This window comes from Candida albicans, chromosome 2 (assembly GCF_000182965.3).
Source record: "Candida albicans SC5314 chromosome 2, complete sequence".
Taxonomy (NCBI): Eukaryota; Fungi; Ascomycota; class Pichiomycetes; order Serinales; family Debaryomycetaceae; genus Candida; species Candida albicans.
The window spans coordinates 503,278-525,275 of NC_032090.1; the positions used below are offsets into that span (position 1 = coordinate 503,278).

General features: G+C 33.3%; 8 protein-coding genes across 8 annotated transcripts; 7 read left to right on the forward strand and 1 right to left on the reverse strand. All coding sequences in view use genetic code 12, as the record gives it.

The window, feature by feature from the left end:
• Positions 1–42: 42 nt before the first annotated feature.
• On the forward strand, positions 43–1,005 carry PRS1 (ribose phosphate diphosphokinase subunit; the record flags this gene model as incomplete). Its single annotated transcript, XM_717524.1, has 1 exon — positions 43–1,005. The coding sequence occupies one exon, from the start codon at positions 43–45 to the stop codon at positions 1,003–1,005; it is 963 nt and encodes a 320-aa protein (XP_722617.1).
• A 420-nt stretch (positions 1,006–1,425) lies between these two features.
• CAALFM_C202520WA (uncharacterized protein) lies at positions 1,426–3,294 on the forward strand (the record flags this gene model as incomplete). Its single annotated transcript, XM_717525.2, has 1 exon — positions 1,426–3,294. One exon carries the CDS (start codon positions 1,426–1,428, stop codon positions 3,292–3,294), a length of 1,869 nt encoding a protein of 622 aa, XP_722618.2.
• Positions 3,295–4,397: 1,103 nt separating this feature from the next.
• CAALFM_C202530WA (uncharacterized protein) lies at positions 4,398–5,726 on the forward strand (the record flags this gene model as incomplete). Its single annotated transcript, XM_717526.1, has 1 exon — positions 4,398–5,726. One exon carries the CDS (start codon positions 4,398–4,400, stop codon positions 5,724–5,726), a length of 1,329 nt encoding a protein of 442 aa, XP_722619.1.
• Positions 5,727–6,093: 367 nt separating this feature from the next.
• On the forward strand, positions 6,094–11,262 carry CAALFM_C202540WA (uncharacterized protein; the record flags this gene model as incomplete). Its single annotated transcript, XM_717527.2, has 1 exon — positions 6,094–11,262. The coding sequence occupies one exon, from the start codon at positions 6,094–6,096 to the stop codon at positions 11,260–11,262; it is 5,169 nt and encodes a 1,722-aa protein (XP_722620.2).
• Positions 11,263–11,618: 356 nt separating this feature from the next.
• On the reverse strand, positions 11,619–13,730 carry CAALFM_C202550CA (uncharacterized protein; the record flags this gene model as incomplete). The annotated part of the gene is made up of 1 exon (XM_717529.2): positions 11,619–13,730. One exon carries the CDS (start codon positions 13,728–13,730, stop codon positions 11,619–11,621), a length of 2,112 nt encoding a protein of 703 aa, XP_722622.2.
• A 2,028-nt stretch (positions 13,731–15,758) lies between these two features.
• CAALFM_C202570WA (uncharacterized protein) lies at positions 15,759–17,486 on the forward strand (the record flags this gene model as incomplete). The annotated part of the gene is made up of 2 exons (XM_019475208.1): positions 15,759–16,355; positions 16,422–17,486. 2 exons carry the CDS (start codon positions 15,759–15,761, stop codon positions 17,484–17,486), a joined length of 1,662 nt encoding a protein of 553 aa, XP_019330753.1.
• A 324-nt stretch (positions 17,487–17,810) lies between these two features.
• On the forward strand, positions 17,811–19,343 carry CAALFM_C202580WA (uncharacterized protein; the record flags this gene model as incomplete). Its single annotated transcript, XM_717533.2, has 1 exon — positions 17,811–19,343. The coding sequence occupies one exon, from the start codon at positions 17,811–17,813 to the stop codon at positions 19,341–19,343; it is 1,533 nt and encodes a 510-aa protein (XP_722626.1).
• A 1,383-nt stretch (positions 19,344–20,726) lies between these two features.
• ZRT2 (low-affinity Zn(2+) transporter) lies at positions 20,727–21,839 on the forward strand (the record flags this gene model as incomplete). The annotated part of the gene is made up of 1 exon (XM_717534.2): positions 20,727–21,839. The coding sequence occupies one exon, from the start codon at positions 20,727–20,729 to the stop codon at positions 21,837–21,839; it is 1,113 nt and encodes a 370-aa protein (XP_722627.2).
• Positions 21,840–21,998: the final 159 nt, after the last annotated feature.

A 21,998-nucleotide genomic window follows, 5' to 3' on the forward strand; every position in this document is an offset into this window, starting at 1 on the left:
TAAATTAGCCACAATTTCTTCCCATCTTCCTCCTCCCTCCACATGTCTACCAATTCTATAAAATTATTAGCAAGTGATGTGCATAGAGGTTTGGCCGAACTCGTATCCAAACGATTAGGATTACGTCTTACACCTAGTGAATTGAAAAGAGAATCAACTGGTGAAGTCCAATTTTCCATTGGAGAATCAGTTCGTGATGAAGATATATTTATTATTTGTCAAATTGGTTCTGGTGAAGTTAATGACAGAGTTTTCGAATTGATGATTATGATTAATGCCTGTAAGACGGCGAGTGCTAGAAGAATCACAGTGATTTTGCCCAATTTTCCTTATGCTAGACAAGATAGAAAAGATAAATCAAGAGCTCCAATTACTGCTAAATTGATGGCCGACATGTTAACCACTGCTGGATGTGATCATGTTATTACCATGGATTTACACGCCTCACAAATTCAAGGGTTTTTCGATGTTCCAGTAGATAACTTGTACGCTGAACCTAGTGTGGTTAGATACATCAAGGAAACTATTGATTATAGTGAAGCTATAATTATATCTCCTGATGCTGGTGGTGCCAAGAGAGCTGCTGGATTGGCCGATAGACTTGATTTGAATTTTGCCTTGATTCATAAAGAAAGAGCCAGAGCTAATGAAGTATCTCGAATGGTTTTAGTTGGTGATGTCACCGATAAGATTTGTGTTATTGTTGATGATATGGCGGATACTTGTGGTACTTTGGCTAAAGCTGCCGAAGTATTGTTAGATAATAATGCTAAAGATGTCATTGCCATTGTCACTCATGGTATATTATCTGGGAACGCAATAAAAAATATCAACAATTCTAAATTGAAAAAAGTTGTATGTACCAACACCGTTCCATTTGAAGACAAATTGAAACTTTGTCCTAAATTGGATACAATTGATATTTCTGCTGTTATTGCTGAATCTATCAGAAGATTACACAATGGTGAAAGTATTTCTTATTTATTTAAGAATGCCCCATTGTAAGTGATTTATTGGAGAGTAATTTAGTTACATATTCTGTGAAATACTAGTAGTTGTATTGGATTTTGTGATCTAGAAGAAAAAGTAAAGTTAAGTATACAATTGTTTCTTGTACAAAGTATATATATTTTTTTTGAAACTGTTATAGTACATTATCAAATGGTGTAGTAGTAGGTCAGGTTAGCAGGTTGTTGAAAGATTAACAAATCAAACTAATGTAATCAGTATCACCTTCAAAGGGTCAATCCAAAATACTGGCGTCTGTTTTTTTTCTCTCTCTACACAAACATTGTCTAAACCAAAAAAAATAATATATATATTACACCCACATAACAAGAGACAAACACTTCCGTTTATTCATTAGTTGTTCCCTAGCGAGTGCATTTTCATAAACATTAAATTTCCTTTTTGTAATTGTATATTATGATAGGTACCGATTCCTATCATATAATTATTGATATACAAGAGTCGCTCCCCACTACAATTCAAATCATCGAACTAGATTCCAAAATGCCATTACAACCAATTGAACCACTAAGGGCAAAACTGATTGGGAATGGTGTCATAAGACTATATAGAGAGTTTGAGAATGAAATACCAATCACTGGCGAAACTTCACTGAATCAAATTACTAATAATCCAGGTGATGATACAATGGTGGCGATTTTGGCAGTACCAACGTATTTTACTGCCACAGATCTACTAGGATTTATTGGAGAGAAGAATGTATCCAAAAATATATCACATTTGAGAATATTGAAAAGTAATAAACCTAATAGATTCTTAGTATTGATAAAATTCAGAGATGTGATGAAAGCAGCAGAATTCCAATATCATTTCAATGGCAAACCATTTAATTCAATGGAACCAGAAACTTGTCACGTGGTTTATGTAAAGACCGTACAAGTGATGAATTCCCACAAGGATAATTCAGTTGTTGATTCAATGATTCCATTTTTATTACAAGATCCATTCACATCAGCTGCTGCTAGTAGTGGTGAGAGTGGTAGTAGTAGTAGCAGTTCCGGAGTATCCACAAATAATCATAATAATAATTACCATTTAATAGAGTTACCAACGTGTCCGGTGTGTTTGGAAAGAATGGACGCCACGGTAACTGGGTTGCTAACAATCCCCTGTCAACATACATTTCACTGTCAATGTTTAACGAAATGGAAGGATGACACTTGTCCTGTTTGCAGATATTCGCATAATATTGCAAATGAACGGGTGCGCCGATCCACTAATAGATTGCGACAGTTAAGTATTCGAGACACATCAATCGATACCCCGCTTTCACGATCACCAGAGCAACAGCAACAGCAAAAACACGCACAGATGCCCTCCTTACTTAAATCCGAGTTTAATGACGATGATGACATTGACGACGACGATGCAGGAGAAATTTGTATGGAGTGTGATGAGACTGAAAATTTGTGGATCTGTCTAATTTGTGGGAATATAGGTTGCAGCAGGTATGCGCCAGAGCAACATTCTCTAAAACATTTTGTTGATACAGGACATTGCTTTGCAATGGAAATTGCTACCAGTAGGGTGTGGGATTATGCAGGTGACAAATACGTGCATCGATTAGTCACTAATGAAAGTGATGGTAAATTAGTTGAATTGCCTGACAAGGATGATAAACTGAACGGTGGGTCTTCAAATAGGAATGATCCAACTTTTGATAAAGTCGATGAAGTTGGGTTTGAATATTCCCAGTTGTTGATAAGTCAATTGGCGAGCCAACGAGAATATTATGAATCGTTGCTAGAGCAGCAACAGACAGCACCGAAATCTAGAAGAGGATCTAGTAATAACACCAAAAATAATAATCATATTACCAATAGTAGTAGTGGCAGTAATACAAATAAAATAAATCAGGAAATGCTTACAGAATTGGAAATTAAAGTTGAAGATTTGAATTCAAAATTATCTGATTTGACAAATAGTTTGATTCCACAATTAAAAGAGAAAATCCAATCCAAAGATGAAAAATTAAATAAAGTTATGCGAGAATTGAATATATCCAATTCTCTTAATGAAGCATTATCGAAAAAAGTCGAACATTTAACCAAAGTAGGTGAAGATTATAAAACCACCATTGAAAAATTAACTGGAGAAAACAAAGCATTAAATGAACAAGTTACAGATCTTATGTTTTTTTTAGATAGCCAAGAAAAATTTAAAAATGAATCTCAAGAAGTTAAAGATGGTACTATAGTTATACAACAACCTCCTCCTCCTCCTCCTTCACTGGTATCACGAAAGAATAGAAGAAAGAAGAAATGATAGTATTTCTAGATCACAGAAGACTAGATGAAAAAAAAAAAAGAATGTAGTATAAAGTGAGAAATTTCAAATTCAAATATGGGAATATAATAATAACAATAATAATATTCTTAATCATCCTGGAGTTTTTGTTTAGAATAGAAAAAGAAACGAAAAAGAAATGAAAAAGAAATTGTTATGTTGTTTGTTGTGTTCATTTGGTTAGGAATCACCTGTTGAGAAGTTTTTTACGTAGTTGTTATTATCATATCTTATATGTTATACCATGTAAGTTGATTCGGTTTCCAGTAACTCCAGTTTCCTTATAGATTCGTTTCTTTTTTTCTGTTTTTGTTTTTGTCTTTTTTTGCTTTAAGTTGTTTCGTTTAATACTAATTGGTGTATTGTAATATATCTGCATATCTGCATATTTTCACCTTTTGGAATTTTTGATATCATATTATACTCCCCCGCCGGAGGAGGTGCAGCGACCGCAAAAGCAACAGGAACAGCATAACACAATTCAAAGACTAGAATGAATGGATCCTGCTAGTTTATTTAAACAAATGTAAGATAGAATAATAATAATAATAATAAATTTACAGATATGCGGATACCAATAAGATTTACAGGAAAATCAAGGTTGAGTTGGTTTCTTTTTTTTTTTGGTTCATAAAGAAAATAATTCTTGCAGATTGATGTGTATTACTAAATCAATAACATTATAATATGATATGCCGGTTGTTGTGATTGTTTGTTTGATAGTTATTAGTGGAGTTTTTTTTTTTGTCTTTTTCCTTTTCCTTTTTACATTGATTATGATTAATTGTATTTGAAAAGGTTTATTTTAGGTTTTTAGTTTATAAAGTGGTATATATACATATACGTAAATATATCTATGTATTTATTCATTTATATATATATGTATGTCTTGCCCGATTTTAAAGTTGATCCTATAAAGACTCAATTTTTATATTGGACTTCTTTTTTTTTTCTTTCTTTCTTTCCGTATATATCAACAATTTATTCAACCTTATCAACTCAACTGATTCCAGTTGTTTTTCCTTCTTAAATTTTGTATTAGTCTTATAGCTTTTTTTTTTTTTGTCATTGTTGATCTAATCATGAATGGAGCAAATCAGAATATCCCTAACACTTTGCCAAGATTACCATCATTTCAACAATTGAGTGAAACAATTCGCAACCCCGATTTTCCAGACCTGCTGCAAAAAACTCATCATCAATATCATCAACAGCATAGATTTCAAAATACCCCCATTGACTGCAAGTCTCTAATGTTGTTCCCAATAAATTATACACCTGTCAATGATAATGGTGTTGCTACTGCAGCTGCTACTGCTACTGCTACTGCTCCTGTCAATGGTATTGTTACCACTAATAGTTTGAATGGCAATTCCATTATGGAATATTCTTATGGACCAACATTACATGGCAGACATGAAAGTTATCCTAATCAATATGTATTCCCCAATCAAGAATCAAAGACAGGAATTCCAATTTCTAATCGAGTATCACCTACTTCAATGGATAGAACTAAAGCACATTCTTTGGACTTGGAATTGACTAATCGTGTTAATACGACCAATAATGATGCTAAAACCTATTCCAAAAAATATAAGGTTGTGTTTGATTTAATTCAATTTTTGAAAAAATTTGAAATCAAATATAATGAATTGAAACATTATACATTTGATTTAGAAAATGATAAGAATTCAAATGTATTGGAGAAAATGGTTACTGAATTATCAATAGATGATATAAATGAAGCATTAGTTAATACTAAGAAACTTGCTAATGTTTTTGAAAATATTAAAAGTATTAATGAAAATAGTACCAAGTCCACCAATGATATGAGAAGAAAGAATGGATTATTTGTATATGAGAATGGTAATAAGAAACAACAACAACAACAGCAACAACATGGTGAAAAAAGAAAAATTCGAAAAAAGCATCAGCACCAAATGGCAAAGACTAAATCATTATCTACAAATGGTGAAGCTATTCCTATGCAAATGAGTGTCAGTCGCAATAATGGTAGTATTACTTCAACTGGGTTTTTGCAACTGGTTCAACAACAAGCACCGCAACCGCAACCGCAATCACAGCCACAAACACAACACCAACAACTACAACCAGCACTGGAATTAGTCCCACCACACACGCAAGCACAAACACTATCAGCAGTAACATCTAATCTCACTAATGGGAATTTGAATACCGAGTTGAGTGCAAAACCAGAAATTACTTGTCAACATTGCTGCTCTCAAGAAACCCCGGAATGGCGCCGAGGACCTGAAGGTAGTAGAACGTTGTGTAATGCATGTGGATTATTTTATTCCAAGTTGATTAAAAAATATGGATTACGAGAAGCTGATAAAGTTATGCTACATCGTAAACAAACCGGGACAGTCAATGATAGAAGAATTTTTTAAATCAACGGAAAAAAAAAAGTAACACATAAACAAAGGTGTGTTTGTATTAGTATATCCTATGGGTTGAGAAGTTTAGTTTTAAGGGAGTTTATAGTTAAAAATATTAATAAAAATATTAATAAAAACAGTAAAAAGTATAAGTATAAACAATTGCACCCAAAGAATAATGAAGCTTGGTATCTAGTGCCCCATATACAGGATTTTCTTAGTAGAAATTCTCTAATCTCATCACTAAAATAACTTTACAATGTTAACACCAAGAAGTGAGAGATGAGAAGAGAAGAATTTTTTTTTTTCCAACTCTGCCAACTATTCTTCTGACAATTTATATCCTCTTTTACTTACACATCTCGCCCTACTTACCAATATGTCTGATACTTCTAAATCAGTACTTAGTAATAAGGAGTTTTCTTTCCCTAGAGGTGGATCCAAACCATTATCGGCTTTGGAAGTGAAAGAGATTTCTAATGAAGCCACTAAAGATGTTTTATTTGAACAAGCAGAATCAAATAAACGATCAAACTCCAATAAATCTGACCAACCAAAGAAGAAACATAAAAAATCAAGTAAAAACAAATCTAAGAATGACAAGAATGATAATGATGAAGAAACTACTCAATCGGTTACTATTGAAACATTCAATTTCAAAAACCTTGTTAGTGGATCAACAGTATTAGGTCAAATCAAAACTATTAATAAACTTGATATTGGTTTAGCTCTCGGTGATAATTTGACAGGTTATATTCCCATCACATCTATATGCCCTCAAGTTACTGAATTAATTGAAAAATTTGAACAAGAAGAAAGCGAAGAAGAAGAGGAAGAAGAAGAAAGTGACAGCGAAGAAACTAAGAGTGCTACTTTCAAATCCAAGACTGAAAAGGAATTCCCAGATTTATTCAAAATATTCAAATTGGGATCCTGGTTAAAAGCCAAAATCACTACTTCACATGAAGATTACAAAAATAAAAAGAGAATTGAATTAACCATAGAACCAGAATCTGTCAATGAAAATTTAGAGGTTGATGATTTGATTGTAAACAATATTTTACAATGTTCCGTAAAATCTATTGAAGATCATGGTATTATTTTAGATACTGGTAAACAAGAATATTCTGGATTTATAAGTAATAAAGAGTTGACTAATGCTCAAATTGACGTGAATACTATTGTTCCAGGTTTAGTTATTTTATGCTCAATAGCTTCAAAACCATCTGGTAGAACTATTAATTTGAAACCAACGACTGCTACTGTTTCCGCCAAGAAAACCACAGTTTCAACAATTTCATCAATCGATTCTATACAACCAGGGGTGATTGTTGATGCATTGATTAATGATGTCACTGAAAACGGATTGGTCACCAAAGTATATGGTTTAGTGGATGGAACCATTGCCTTATCACAAATCCAAAATTTTGAATTGAAAGAATTAAAACATAAGTATGCCATTGGAAGCACCGTTAAGGCAAGAGTTTTAGCTGTGTTATTGAAAAATGGTACCAAAAAATTGATTTTATCGATATTACCACATGTTTTACAATTAGGTGATGATTCTTCTCAAACTGAAGCACTTGAAGCATTCCCAATTGGACATGTTTTTGATCAAGTTAAAGTAATTGGTAATGATAAACATTACGTGTATGTTTCCTTTGGATCAAGTTCATTATTTGGACAAATACATCAATCTAAATTTGATGATAATAAATCATTACTTGATTATAGTATTGGATCTACTCATAAATCTAGAGTCATTGGATTTAACGAAGTTGATAATTTGTTAATTTTAACTTTTGAATCCAAAGTGATTGATGCTGAATATTTGAATGTTAGAGATGTTCCAATAGGTAAACTTCTTCCAAATGTTGAAATTTTAAAAGTTTTGGAAGATGGTGTTGGTATTAATGTTAAATTTTTCGATGAATTTAAGGGGTTTGTACCTGGAAATCAAATGTCCGATATCAAACTTGTTTACCCAGAAAGAAAATTCAGAGTAGGGACTAAAACTAAAGGTAGATTATTAAACTACAATGGCAAACGTGCTTTGGTTACATTTAGAAAAGCATTGGTCAATTTAGAAGATGATGAGATTTTATCTGACATTGATCAAGCAGAAATTGGATTTAAAACTAATGCCATTGTGGAAAAATTTGTTCCTAATGGTTGTATTGTATCATTTTTCGGTAATTTAAAAGCATTTTTACCTAAAACTGAAATTTCAGAAACTTTTGTTCAAGATGCTAGTAGCTATTTGAAAATAGGACAGATTGTTAAAGTCAGAATTTTGGATGTCAACAAAGAACAAAAAAGATTAGTGGTTACATTAAAACAATCTAGTGAACTTTCGAATGCACAAAAGAATGAAATCAGTAAATTAGTTTCAGGTAAATCAATTGTGAAAACCGTTGTTGTTGAAAAAACTAAAGATTCAGTGTTGGTTGAATTAGAAGGATCTCATTTGCGTGGTGTGATATATGATGGTCAATTATCCGATGGGAATTATGAACAAAATAGAGCTCTTGCTAAAAGACTTGCCATTGGAGAAACTTTAGAAGTTTTGATCTTAGATAAAGACTTGAAAGCTAGAACAGTTATTGCCACTGCTAAAAAATCTTTAATTGATGCCTCTAAATCAAAGAGTTTCCCTGTTGAATTCAGTGATATTGCCGTCAATGATGTTGTTAGAGGTTATGTCAAATCTGTTACTAGTTTGGGTTTATTCGTTACTTTTACTGGTAGATTAACCGGGTTAATTTTAGCAAAATATGTCACCAAAAATGCTAATGAGGATTTATCGAAAAAATTTCACAAATATCAATCAATCAATTGTCGTGTTTTAAGTGTTGATAAAGAAAATGAGAGATTTTTGTTAACCTTAAACAACTCGTCTTCATTCACTAAAGATGATGAACAATTGATTAAACCAATTGATGCTACCAAAAAAATTGTTGCTGATTATCAACCTGGAGAAACTACTAAAGTTGTTATTAAAGCCGTCAAAGGTACACAATTGAATGTTCAATTAGCTGATAATCTTCAAGGAAGAGTTGATATTACTCAATGTTTCAAATCTATCAAAGACATTAAGAATTTACATCAACCACTTGCTTCAAGTTTCCAAAAAGGTGAAACTCTTGATGTAAAAGTTATTGGAATCCATGATGCCAAAAATCATACATTTTTGCCAATTACTCATCGTAAATCCAATAGAACAACAATTTTGGAATTATCATTAAATAATCCTCAAATTAACAATAAACTTTTAACTGATTTAAAACTTGCAGATTTTAAACAAGGTGATGAAGTTTTAGCATTTGTTAATAATATTACTAATGGTATGGTATGGGTATCTATTTCACCAACTATCAAAGGTAGAATCCCCATGCTTGATTTAACTGAAGATGGTTCAATTTTCCAAGATATTGATAATAAATTACCAATTGGTAATGCCATTAATGTTAAAGTGAAACAAGTTGATTTACAACATCAAATATTAGTATTAACCGCGAGAAAAAATTTTATTGAAAAATTCGAAGATGTTAGACAAGATCAAACATATCCAGCAAGAATTATTAAAATCAAACCAAATCATGTATTAGTTGAACTTGGTAATAATGTTATTGCCTCTTCGTTTGTTACTGATGCATTAAATGATTATTCTGACAAATTGGATCATGTTTTCAATGTTAATGATTATGTTTCTGCTAAAGTTTTGGATATCGATTCAACCAACAAGAGAATTTCCGTTAGTTTAAGAACTGATAAGGCAGGATCAGATAAAGTTATAAATTCTATTTCTGATTTGACTCGTGGACAAGTCATTAAAGGGTTCGTGAAGAACATTTCTAATAATGGGGTTTATGTTTCTTTGGGTAGATCCATTTATGCATTAGTAAGAGTATCGGATTTATCTGATTCTTATTTAAAAGATTGGCAAAATTTTTTCAAACCAAATCAACCAGTTATTGGTAAAATTGTTAATTGTAAACAAGAAGGTAGAATTTTAATGACATTAAAAGAATCTGAAGTTAATGGTGAGTTGAAAATCATGAAAACCTTTGATGATTTACAAATTGGTGACATTTTCGAAGGTACTGTTACTTCAACTACCGATTTTGGAGTATTTGTGAAATTAGATGGTACTGTAAATGTTAGTGGATTGTGTCATCATTCCGAAATCTCTGAAAATGATGTTGATAATGTTAAACTGTTGTTTGGAACTGGTGATAGAGTCAAAGTTAAGATTTTAAAGATTGATTCTGAAAAGAGACAATTGTCATTAGGTATGAAAGCTTCTTATTTTATTGCTGATTCCGGAAAGGAAGATAATGATGATGAAGATGTTGAAATGGAAGATGCTTCTGAAGTGGGAGAAGAAGAAGAAGAGGGTGAGGACCACGAAGAAAGCGAACTGGAGGAAGAGAAAGAAGAAGAAGATGATGATGATGATGACATTATGGATGTTGATGACAATGACGAAAACGACTCTGAAGACGAAGAACAATCAGCTGATGAATCACAAGAAAAATCCTTGTCCACTGGATTATCAACTAATGGATTTGATTGGACAGCTTCTATTTTAGACCAAGCTGATGAAGATGAAGAATCATCTGATGATGATACTGATTTCACTGAATCTCTGAAAAAGAAGTCGAAAAAGAAATCTAAATCTGCTGTTGAAGATAAAACTGGTGATTTAAACACTCGTGCACCACAATCGACTGCTGATTTTGAAAGATTATTAATTGGTAATCCTAACTCATCAATTTTGTGGATGAACTATATTTCATTCCAATTACAATTAAGTGAAGTTGATAAAGCTAGAGAAATCGGTGAAAGAGCATTGAAAACAATAAATTATCGAGAAGAACAAGAAAAATTGAATATTTGGATTGCATTATTGAATTTAGAAAATACTTTTGGTACTGATGAATCATTAGAAGATACTTTCAAAAAATCAATACAATATATGGATTCGTTTACTATGCATGAAAAATTGGTAAATATTTATAAAATGTCAGAAAAATTTGATCAAGCTAAACAATTGTTTAATAGAATGACTAAAAAATTCGGTAAAGTTTTAAATACATGGGTATTATATGGTTCATTCTTATTGGATCAAAATTCTCAAGATGAAATGCATGAAATTTTGGCTAAAGCTTTAAATATTTTACCAAAACGTGAACACATTGAATTAGTTAAAAAATTTGCTCAATTGGAATTCCAGAAAGGTGATCCAGAACAAGGTAGATCATTATTTGAAGGTTTAGTTGCTGATGCTCCTAAAAGAATTGATTTATGGAATGTGTATATTGATCAAGAAATTAAACAAGACAACAAAACTAGTGATGAAGATGACACTGATATTAAATCAAAAGTGGAAGATTTATTTGAAAGAGTATTATCCAAAAAAATCACTAGAAAACAAGCTAAGTTCTTCTTTAATAAATGGTTGAATTATGAAGAAGATAAACAAGATGAAAATATGATTGCTAGAGTTAAATCAAAGGCAGCTGAGTATGTTCAAAATAATAGTTGATTTCAAAGGAGGGTATACTACATCAAAGCATAAATTATTGTATATTATATTAATCAAGTAAATAGATGTCTAAAACAGAAATATAAATATGTTAGAATCGTTGAAAACGTAAAATCTAAAATGAAAAAATGAAGATGAGTAATCAAGTTATGTGGTAAACTTGATTGCCAAAACGGGTAGTTTTAATAATCGGATTCGGTGCTGGTGATCACTGAAGAGCTTGATGGGATATGTTCAATTTATCGTCAATTGCAAATACTTCAAAACCATGTCGGTCATAATCAAATTAATGACAAAGATGGAATTTAACAAATATAAGCAAACCGGATATTGATGTAATTGATAAAATAAACTGATTAGTTGCTACCACCTCCACCACCACATCCTCCTCCACCGCACCCCCCACCTCCACCACCTCCACACCCACCCCCACCAAATGCAGTTGCTCCGCATCCTCCACTGCTGCATCCTCCACCGCTGCTTCCACAACCCCCACTTGCAATTTGACAACATGTTGCACCACTTGCACATGAAGCAGTCACAGAACAACATAAACCATTTCCATAAAATTGCGAATGGGCCTCAGCTACAGGAGCTATTGGAGACACAACATAAAACTGGGAATTGCTGTTAGCAGTACTCCATGGCACTGGTTTTTTTAATCTACGTGTTTCTGCCGTGTGTGTTGGTAATTGAATAGAATTGTGTGTGCTAATATGTGATGGAGACTCTAATACCAAAGGGTTTTCACTTGAAGCTGATTTAAACGTGCTGTATAATTTCTTGTCGTCAGATCTACTTGATTTGAAAAAGCTTTTAATTTTTTCCCTTTTAGTAGCGCGCAATTCAGAACAATATTGACAATAACAAATCGAATAATCTTCCTTGAATTTTTTTTTATAAGCTTTAGAAGTATATTCAAATCCATTATCAAGTTTTGCTTCTTCTATTTTGTCATTATGATCAATTGCAGAATGGCATGGTGAGTTTAAACAATCATGGAAATAACCATACATCCATAGCTGGTGCGTGTGCCACATTAAATCGATATCTAAAGTCGGGACTAACATTCTTTTCAAATTTTTATCAGTTAACATCCGGAAAAACCTTTGATATCTTACCAATGAGGTTTCCAATTTTTCTTGAGCTGTAGTTGAATGTACCCAATTGATTGTGTTCATTTTTTTGACAAAAGATTCTTGTCGTAATACACAACCGACAAGATCTTCACCAATTGAAATGGTATTATTAGGTACAGTCAAATGAATGAGATTGAATTGTAAGTAATCACGTAGAATAGCTTTCTTAATATCGCTGCTTTTAGTAGTTGCACTGATCACACTTACCATTACTGTCGAAACACTAATGCTGGAATTGTCCCAAAATTTTTTAGCTTCATCTTTTATAGTATAATTGATTATTGATGTATTTCTATTTGAAAATCTCGGATGACTTAAAAAATTGGAAAAATGTTTGTTTATACCTGGTAATGGTTCAGAAGCATGTATATCGTGAAATAATTGAAGTTTTCTTAGTTGATCATGGGTAAGATATTCGATATGAGAACAATAACAATCTGTAGAATCAATAGACTTTTGTTGATATTTTTTCTTAGCCATAAATTCAGAATCAGCAAATCCTTTATTTCCATCAGTAACTAATGGAATAGGATCAGATATAGCAATTTTGCAAGTTGGACAATTAATAATGACATATTGTTCATACATTATAAAATTATTCATATGATATATCAAATCACTACCATTATTGGTAAACCTTTTCAATAAATCAATATAATTTGTTTGATAAGTTTCGGAGACCTTGTACTCAAAAGTTTCGTTATTGATATAGAAGTCAATTCTATCCAATGGTAAGGGATATTTGGCAAAATCAATAAATGAATTTCTAGAAAATGTATCGTAAAATGCTTTTGGATTCAATAAAAATGCATGCCATACCATGATTACGTCTAATGGGGGTAACAAGTGTGCCATAACATTTTCAAATTCTTCTTTTTTATTCAACTCTTCAAAAGATCTATGAGTTGTCTTTCCGTTGTTGCCAATGTATAAAGTTTTCAATGCTGATACAAAGATAATGAATCGTCTCACGGCCATTGTGATAAATGATTTCCATTGATTGATTTGAAAGTCTTTGGGAGCATCTGCATCTCTAACAACTTTGCTTTTCATGACTGCAAACGCTTTTAATAATTTCAAATGGGCTAAAGCTTCAGTAGTAGTGGGAATGAATTTAGGATCTTGAACTTTAGTTTTGTCAAATTTTGGGAAAATCGACTCAATTGAGTATTTAAAACTTCGGAAATCTTCAAGTTTGGGTTGTGATACTGGTTCAGACGTGTCCTCTATGTCATCGTCGTTATTGCTATCGTTGTTGCTGTTGTTTTGATTATCTTCTTTAGAAATTAAATGATAAGGTGGTGGTGGGTTATCATCTTTTAATACCATTTTGCAAAAAATTTGTTAAATGCTATAATAGAATAGTTATGAATATAGAAATTGACTACTATAATCAAAAGTGAATCAAGATAAATTTGAATAATCGAGGGAATCTGTCATTATATATATATGTAGACATTTAGTGTGACTATAAAGTAATGAAACTAAAAGGATATAATAAATATTTTACAATTTACGAACAATTATCATTCAATTTGTTGGTTGTGCCGTCTATGATTTTTCTGGAAAGATAACTAAACAAGACCTTGTAATAATCAACAATGTGGTGGCAAAGGAAAGCATGTTTTTTTAAAGCCGGCTTTGTGTAACTAATGTTTACTTTGTATGATGTCAGTTAGTCACTAGAAAAAACAAAAAAGCAGATGAATGAATGGAGGCTTGGTAAAATTTTAGTTATTGAATGACTCAAACTGTTGATAACTTCCTTGATCGGCATTGTTCTCCCCTTATCCCCATATTTGGCAATTTTCTTGGGTGACAAGGCTGTTCAAAAATTGAATTAGATTATTATTACCGACAACCCGAGACAAAAGAAATAGTTTGTAAAATTAGAGTATTTGTGGTAATGGCAAACAAAGAAAAAAAGATACAGTAACAGTAGGTGTACCTTGAAGATTTCGAATGGTTATGATGATTTTTGAGACCATCTCGTTTGTAAACTTTGATTTTATCCAAGAACGCTGGGAGATGGTTTTTTTGGAAACGATCCCTGCAACAATAGACGATGAAGAGAACAAGAGAAATATTACGGTAACCACTATAAGTGCATACGTAGACATACACTTCCTCAGTGTTCCTGGATTGACCAGATATAGCCAAAGGAAATCCAGCTCCTTATATAGACCACCCGGTACACGTATTGCATGTGGGCATACCTATAGTTCAACAACAAATATGTCCTTAAAAGTTTCCCTTAGCATTTTCATTGTTTGTTGTCGGTTGATGTCAATGTGAGCAACAATCTGTTGCTTCTTGTATATTCAATGTCTTGTACCTGAATTGGGAATCACTGTTGCAAGAATGATTGGTTTTCCCCATATTGTTGTTGAAAAGAGATAAAATCAAAGGTGCACATCTGCTAAACCAGAACGACAACCGTATTATTTAGATTTGTGGGAGTTAGTCCTTACAATGCAGTACCTGATTGTTAGCAATTTATGATAAAGATTTGATTACGAACATTTTTCTTTCATCGTCTACATGAACAAATCACCGCTAACATCATGTTGCATATATCCTTTATTTAAATTGATCTTAATTCTTAGTCAGCAAATTGAATTTAGACTGTTTAAGGTTTTCGTCCTGTTTAGGATATTTCAAGCGGTTAGGTGGAAGTTGGGGGGATTGATATCTGGTGCGGGTCACACTAAGCAACATTGAAGAAAGTTGGGTTTATTCGAGCTAAAAGGAGAATGAGATTCCGCATTTCCGTTTACAACATTAGTTAAATAATAAAAGATCCCCCGCACTAGAATATCAACCCTGCTCCACTCAATAGCTTTGTTTTACCCTGTATTCGGAAAGAGTTCTAGAAAATGCATTATCCTAGTTATAATATTTGTGGTAAAGATTGGGGAGAAATAATAGGGTGCTCTGAATTACACGAGAGTAATTTTCAAATATAAACAACTGCTTATGAGACATTTGTTGAGTAAGTCTTCACATTGTTGGAAGTTGATTTTTGGTTTATATTCTAATTTAGATGTGATAATTTGATGCGCCCTGAATTGCCAAAAGTGTAAAAGAATCGCTTTATCAAAATACTAAAAAGATGCATATTTGTGTTTGTGAATCTCGTTTGTTTGTTTTTGTACTTTAAGAATTTTTCATAAATCTGGTTATCTCCACTTCAAGATAAACGTTAATTTAAGTTCGAATTGCCAAGTTATTCAGTGGAGAAAGTTAGTTATCAGCCATGGCTAATATATATACTATGCGTTTTGTCCACAATTATGCTGATGAAGACATATAGTAGCATCCAGAAACTACTTAAATCATAGCAAATAAAATAACACTATGTTTGATAAGGAGATTAACGAAATTCCTGAGTATGAGATGGTCCCAGGTACCGTTCAATTAGTTGATGTTACGGGGACCTTGGAAGTGGAAAAGAACGGTGACAAATCCAATATCATTTTGCAACCACCACCTTCGAAAAATATTAACGATCCATTGCGCTGGAGCAAACGGAAAAGAAGAATCCAGTTTTTCTTGTTGTTTATTTGGTCTTTCCTTCAATCATCAACATCCAACTTCACTGGACCGTTGTACGATGCATTTGTTGAAGCTTTGGATGTAACTTACCAGGATATCAGTAACACTGCTGCATTGTGTTTTACAGGATTGGGGTTGGGAGTTATCATTATTCAACCATGCGCAGCAAAATATGGAAAACGTGTGGTGTACTTGACTTGTACCTTAATTGCTATAATAGGATGTATTGTTGGTGGCACAGGTAAAAATTTGGCCCTGTTGTATATTTTCAATTTCTTAAGTGGACTCGGTGCGTCTCCAGTGGACAGTATTGCCGAAGTATCTGCCAATGATCTTCATTTTCAACATGAAAGAAGTACAGCACTTTCAGTGATCATCATGGCGTTGTATTTCGGATCTGTACGTAAGACTTTTTGATTCCTTATTTTGTGGTGTTTCTATTTTTTACTAACTAACTATTTCAAGTTTTTATCACCAGTTGCCGCTGGCTATATCACTGCCAACCCTCATCTTGGCTGGAGATGGTGCTTTTATGTCCAGATAATAATATATGCAGTGTTGTTCATATTCATGTTTTTTGTATTGGAAGATACAACTTTTACAAGAGATTCGAAAAAGGAAGATGAGTTTGAAGAACATATCCTTCAGCAAGTGCAATCCATGAGGTCGAAAGATAATGTTGATGTTATTCTCAGTTCAAGTGCATCCGTGAAAACTGAAGAGAATGAGTCTGTTGACGAGTCCACTATACCCAAAAAAACGTATTGGGAAAGAATGAAGTTAATTCACACTGAATATGGTGACCGTCGATCATGGTTGCTTATATTTGTGCGGCCAGCATTTTTGGCATACTTTCCTGCCATCATATGGTCAAGTTGTGCTTATGGGGCCCAAATGATGTGGTTGAGTTTAATGGGAAACACTCAAACATTATTCTATGCTAGTGAGCCCTATAATTTCACAGCAGATAAGGTTGGTTTGACTAACCTCGCACCTTTTGTCGGTGTTGTTTTGGGTATGTTATATGGTGGTAGATTTGTTGATTGGTTTTCTTTACAAAAAGCAAAAAGAAACTTTGGTATCCTGGAACCCGAGCATAAATTATGGACTATGATTGTGCCTTTACTTTTTAATGCCGCTGGTTTGATTGCATATGGATTAGGGCCATATTACGGTGCTCACTGGGCCATTTCAGTTATTATTGGCCAAGGGTTTTTGGGATTCGCTATGGCTGCATCTGGAACATTGTGTTTGACATATGGTGCATTCGACTGTTACCACAAGTTAGCTGGTGAAAGTGTTGTCTTGATTTTATTTATTAGGAATATGTTTGGCATGATATTCTGTTTTGCATGTCAGCCATGGATAGACAACAGTGGTGTCTTCTGGACAACAATTACCATGTGTGTTCTATCCATTGTAATAAATGGTGGTTTTGCCATTTTGTTGGTGTGGGGAAAAACATTCAGAAAATGGACTGCTGAACCATATGAAAGATATAGTGATTCTAATTATGGAAATATTTTTTAAACATAAAACAGTGTGAATTATGTAGAGTAATAAATTAGTTTAATATGAGAATTGAAACGTTTTTGGATGCGTGTATCAAATGCATATAATTAAGGTTTAAAGAAGGTCATCGCCAAGAACTGCAATTTTTGTTTATTACTATAATGGAAGCTGTAGACGACTGCAGTCGGGTTCTAGGTTCCGCTTTTTTAGGTGTTTCTTCTTCTTTTCTTTTTTTTTTTTTGGCTTCTTCACACACTGTGTGCCAGAAATGAGTCAAGAGTATTTAAAACATTCAAAATATGTTGAAATGGCTAGATAAAGTATTCTATTCTTCAGAGACAAATGTCATCAACCCATACACTTGACAATGTTAGTTTATCTAATCAGCCAGATGATTCAGAGCATTACAGACTGAATATTGAATTGCAGCTGCTCCGCAAATCAACTGAAGACAGTATCGCAGTAGTTGAAAATGAAGTTCCCCTGACACCAGTGGAAGAGCCAAGCGAATATATGATAAGGAGACGTGAAGGTTCACATGTAGCTCCTGCGATCGAGTCACCGGGTGATTCCCCTCGATACGATAGCAGAGCTTTAATGTATGGATCAGAGAAGGATCATTCCAGTTTCCCTGACGGAGGCACACAAGCTAACCTCGTTTTACTTGGGTCCTTTATAGGCTTAATTGCAGATTTTGGAATTGCAAATTCGTTGGGTGCAATTGAATCGTACGTTTCATCGCACCAATTGAAAGACATTTCAAAGTCACAGGTTGGGTGGGTGTTCTCATTGCATCTTGGTTGTATGTATTGGTTTGGGGTATTTTTTGGTGAGTTTTTTGATAAATTTGGTGCCAAACGACCTTTAATTGCAGGGAACTTCTTTATGTGTTTGGGGTTGTTGTGTACAGCTGAGAGTCGCTCGCTTTATCAATTTATTTTGTCATTTTCCATTGTCACAGCTATAGGGACCTCTCTTGCAATGTCTCCTTTGATTGGGGTTTTGAGTCACTGGTTTTTGAAAAAGCGAGCCATCGCATGCTCAGTGGCCACTATTGGTGGTTTAGTGGGCTCTTCGTGTTTCACAATAATGTTGCAACAATTGTATGGTGCGATTGGATTTAAAAACGCAATACGAATTTTGGCTTGTATTTGCTTTCTTTTAATGGCAGTATCCACTATATTGGTTAAGGAAAGAAAGGTGGCCAATGAATCGGAGGAACTGGAAGAAAAACTTAGTATAGTCACTAGAGCCGTTCAGTTTTTTCAAGGTGCCTTGGATTTTTCTGCTTTGAAAGACATGAAATTTGTTTCTTTATGTTTTGCCATATTTTTAAGTGAAGTTATATCCATGACAACTTTGACGTACTTAGCATCATATGCATTAACTTATAACATTGATGAAACAAAGTCTTATCTTATGCTTACTTTGGTGAATGTTTGCGGGATACCTTCTAGGTTGTTGTCAGGATTGTTGGCTGATAAATACGGGAGATTCAATGTTATGTGTTTGTCAGCAACTTTAACTACTGTTTTCATATTTGGCTTGTGGTATCCAGCAAACAATATGGCTTTGTTGTTTGCCTTTAGTATTTTGTTTGGTATATCGTCTTCTGCCGTGATATCCTTAATTCCAGCTTGCACAGGACAAATTTGTTCTGCTGAGAGATTTGGTAAAGTTTATGGCACATTGTACTTTTTCTTGGGGTTTTTAACGATATTGGGGATGTATCTTGCTACATTGGTTATTGCTGAAGGAACTCAAGAGAGCTATAGTCATTTTGTGCTCTTTGAGGGTGCTCTATCGGCTCTTAGTATTGTTGTTTGGATATGGGCAAGGTTCAGTGCTGTTGGTTGGAAATGGTGCAAATTCTAAATAGGTTATCGAGTGTTTGCTGCAATCTACAGTGTAAATGTATTTTATATCTAGAATTTTTTCTAATGCATGCTGCATCAATTTGGAGTTAGAAATATAGTGTGTTTTTCGCATAAATTTTTCTACAAAATAATTTTATTGGCATATTTATTCCTTGGAAAAATGACACATCAAAAGGAATTCTCTTAATAAATTGGGGAATGGAATATGTGATTCACTTGTTTCAATTAATTGAAAAGTTATATTCAGTTATTACAATACATATGCTATAGAGTAATTGTTCACGATGAATTTGAACCAATCCTTCCACATAGCTTACCTGAAATTTTGCATATTTACTTGCTTGCCTGATATCCTCGACTCATATACTTTGTAAATTACCTGTCACGTGTTTTTGTGAACTCCGATATTGTGTAATTTTACATTTGGGCACAGCATAGCCTGATGCCGTCCGGGTACCCTGGTAGTTATCACTCAATTTTTTTTTGTTTTTCACTGTTTTTCTGTCTTGTTGTTCCAAATAACCACTAATATTTCTCTTATACTTGACGATTTTTGGTGACCTATTATAGCTGGCAAGTGAAAGTGAATTAATAATATGCATTTTATAAAGTAGGCTTATTCATAAAATAATTAATTATTATTCAATCTCTAATTGATGTTCAGAAAATTTTTGGTTTGATGCCATACAAAGCAAAAAAAAAAATAATACATCAAAAATAGAACAAATGTAACTTTATGGTATTAAATCGTAATCATACACTTACTGAGAAGAACCATAAAGTCCAAGCTTTATAGAAAAAAGGCTAATGTTCTTTAGCATATGGTTTTTTTATGTCCTGGATTAACAACGTCCTTGGACTTAAGTACGTATGAAAGAACTAGCTAATAATTTAAAGCCAAACTGAGTCTTTCAACAACTACAATAGTGATTATACCCGAAACGCAAAATAATAAAAACTAATATTGACAATTGAATTATTCATTATTGGTCGGATTGGGTTACATTCAGATTGAAATCACGGTTGTAATTGCCGAATCTCTTTTTCATTGTTGTTCCATTTGTAACATTACCAGCTAGAAATGTAGTGTGTGGTTTGAGGTGCGTTTAGAACCTTGTTGGTTATTGCAAATTTTCTCTTGTTCATTTTTGTAACCACTAATAAAAACCATCACCAATTGACAATGAGTAAAAACTTTAAAAAAAAAGTAAAAATTAGAAAGAAAAAGTCAATCTCCCTTTTGTTGTAATTTATTTATAAATACCCTCCATATTCCTGTCAAATTGATTACTTTTATTGAGTTCTCCTTCATTTTGTTCTCATCATAGTTGGCTTTCATTATCAATTCCCAGCATAGAATTAGTTAACACTGACCCTGACTATGAATAGTGATTCCATTTCCCAAGTATTTGAATATTTGAACAAAAGGGATGAATGTCCCACAGATAATGATTATAATGGGAATATTGGAACAAGAATTTCCTCCATTTTTGTCATCATGGTAACTAGTGCTATCGGAACATTACTTCCATTATTGTCATCAAAGTATTCATTCATCCGATTACCACCCATGGTATACTTTATTTGTAAATATTTTGGATCTGGGGTAATTGTTGCTACAGCATTCATACATTTACTAGAACCAGCAGCGGATTCCCTCGGCAATAAATGTCTTACTGGGCCAATAACAGAATACCCATGGGCATTTGGTATTTGTTTAATGACTTTGTTCTTATTATTTTTCTTTGAATTACTCGCCTACCAGGGTATCGATAGGAAAATTGCCAAAGAATCACAGCTTGATAATCAGGGGCCACACACACATTCACATTTTGGAGATGCATCCATGTACGTAAAAAAAGATGACGAAGAAGAAGACCTCGAAAATCAAAATGAAAAACAAGCTGATGCCAATCCATATCCATCTCATTTTGCTCACGCACAGGAGCACCAAGATCCAGACGTGATGGGGACAACTGTTAACGATCAATCCAAGGAACAGTATTACGGCCAGTTACTCGGGGTCTTTGTTTTGGAATTTGGAGTTATGTTTCATTCAGTATTCATAGGTCTTGCTTTGGCGGTTTCTGGTGACGAGTTCAAAAGTTTGTACATTGTTTTGGTGTTCCATCAAATGTTTGAAGGGTTAGGTTTAGGTACTAGGATTGCAACTACCAATTGGGCCAGACACAGATATACTCCATGGATTTTAGCAATTTGTTATACTTTGTGTACACCAATTGCTATTGCCGTTGGTTTAGGCGTCAGAAAATCCTATCCACCAGGTTCCAGAAGAGCTTTAATTACCAATGGGGTGTTTGATTCTATATCTGCTGGTATTTTGCTTTACACTGGTATTGTTGAATTGATGGCACACGAATTCTTATACTCTGGCGAATTTAAGGGCCCTGGAGGGTTCAAGAATATGTTATTAGCATACTTTGTCATGTGTTGGGGAGCCGGTCTTATGGCTTTGTTAGGTAAGTGGGCTTAAGCACGGACACTTGTGTTTTCATTATATCTTTTTATGCGTTTTAATTTCATTCAAGTTTGAGTTTATAGATTAATATTTTTCTTTTCTTATATTCATTTTGATATTTTCACAATTTAGTGTATATGGCTTGCCAACTCACTTTTTATAATATATAATGTA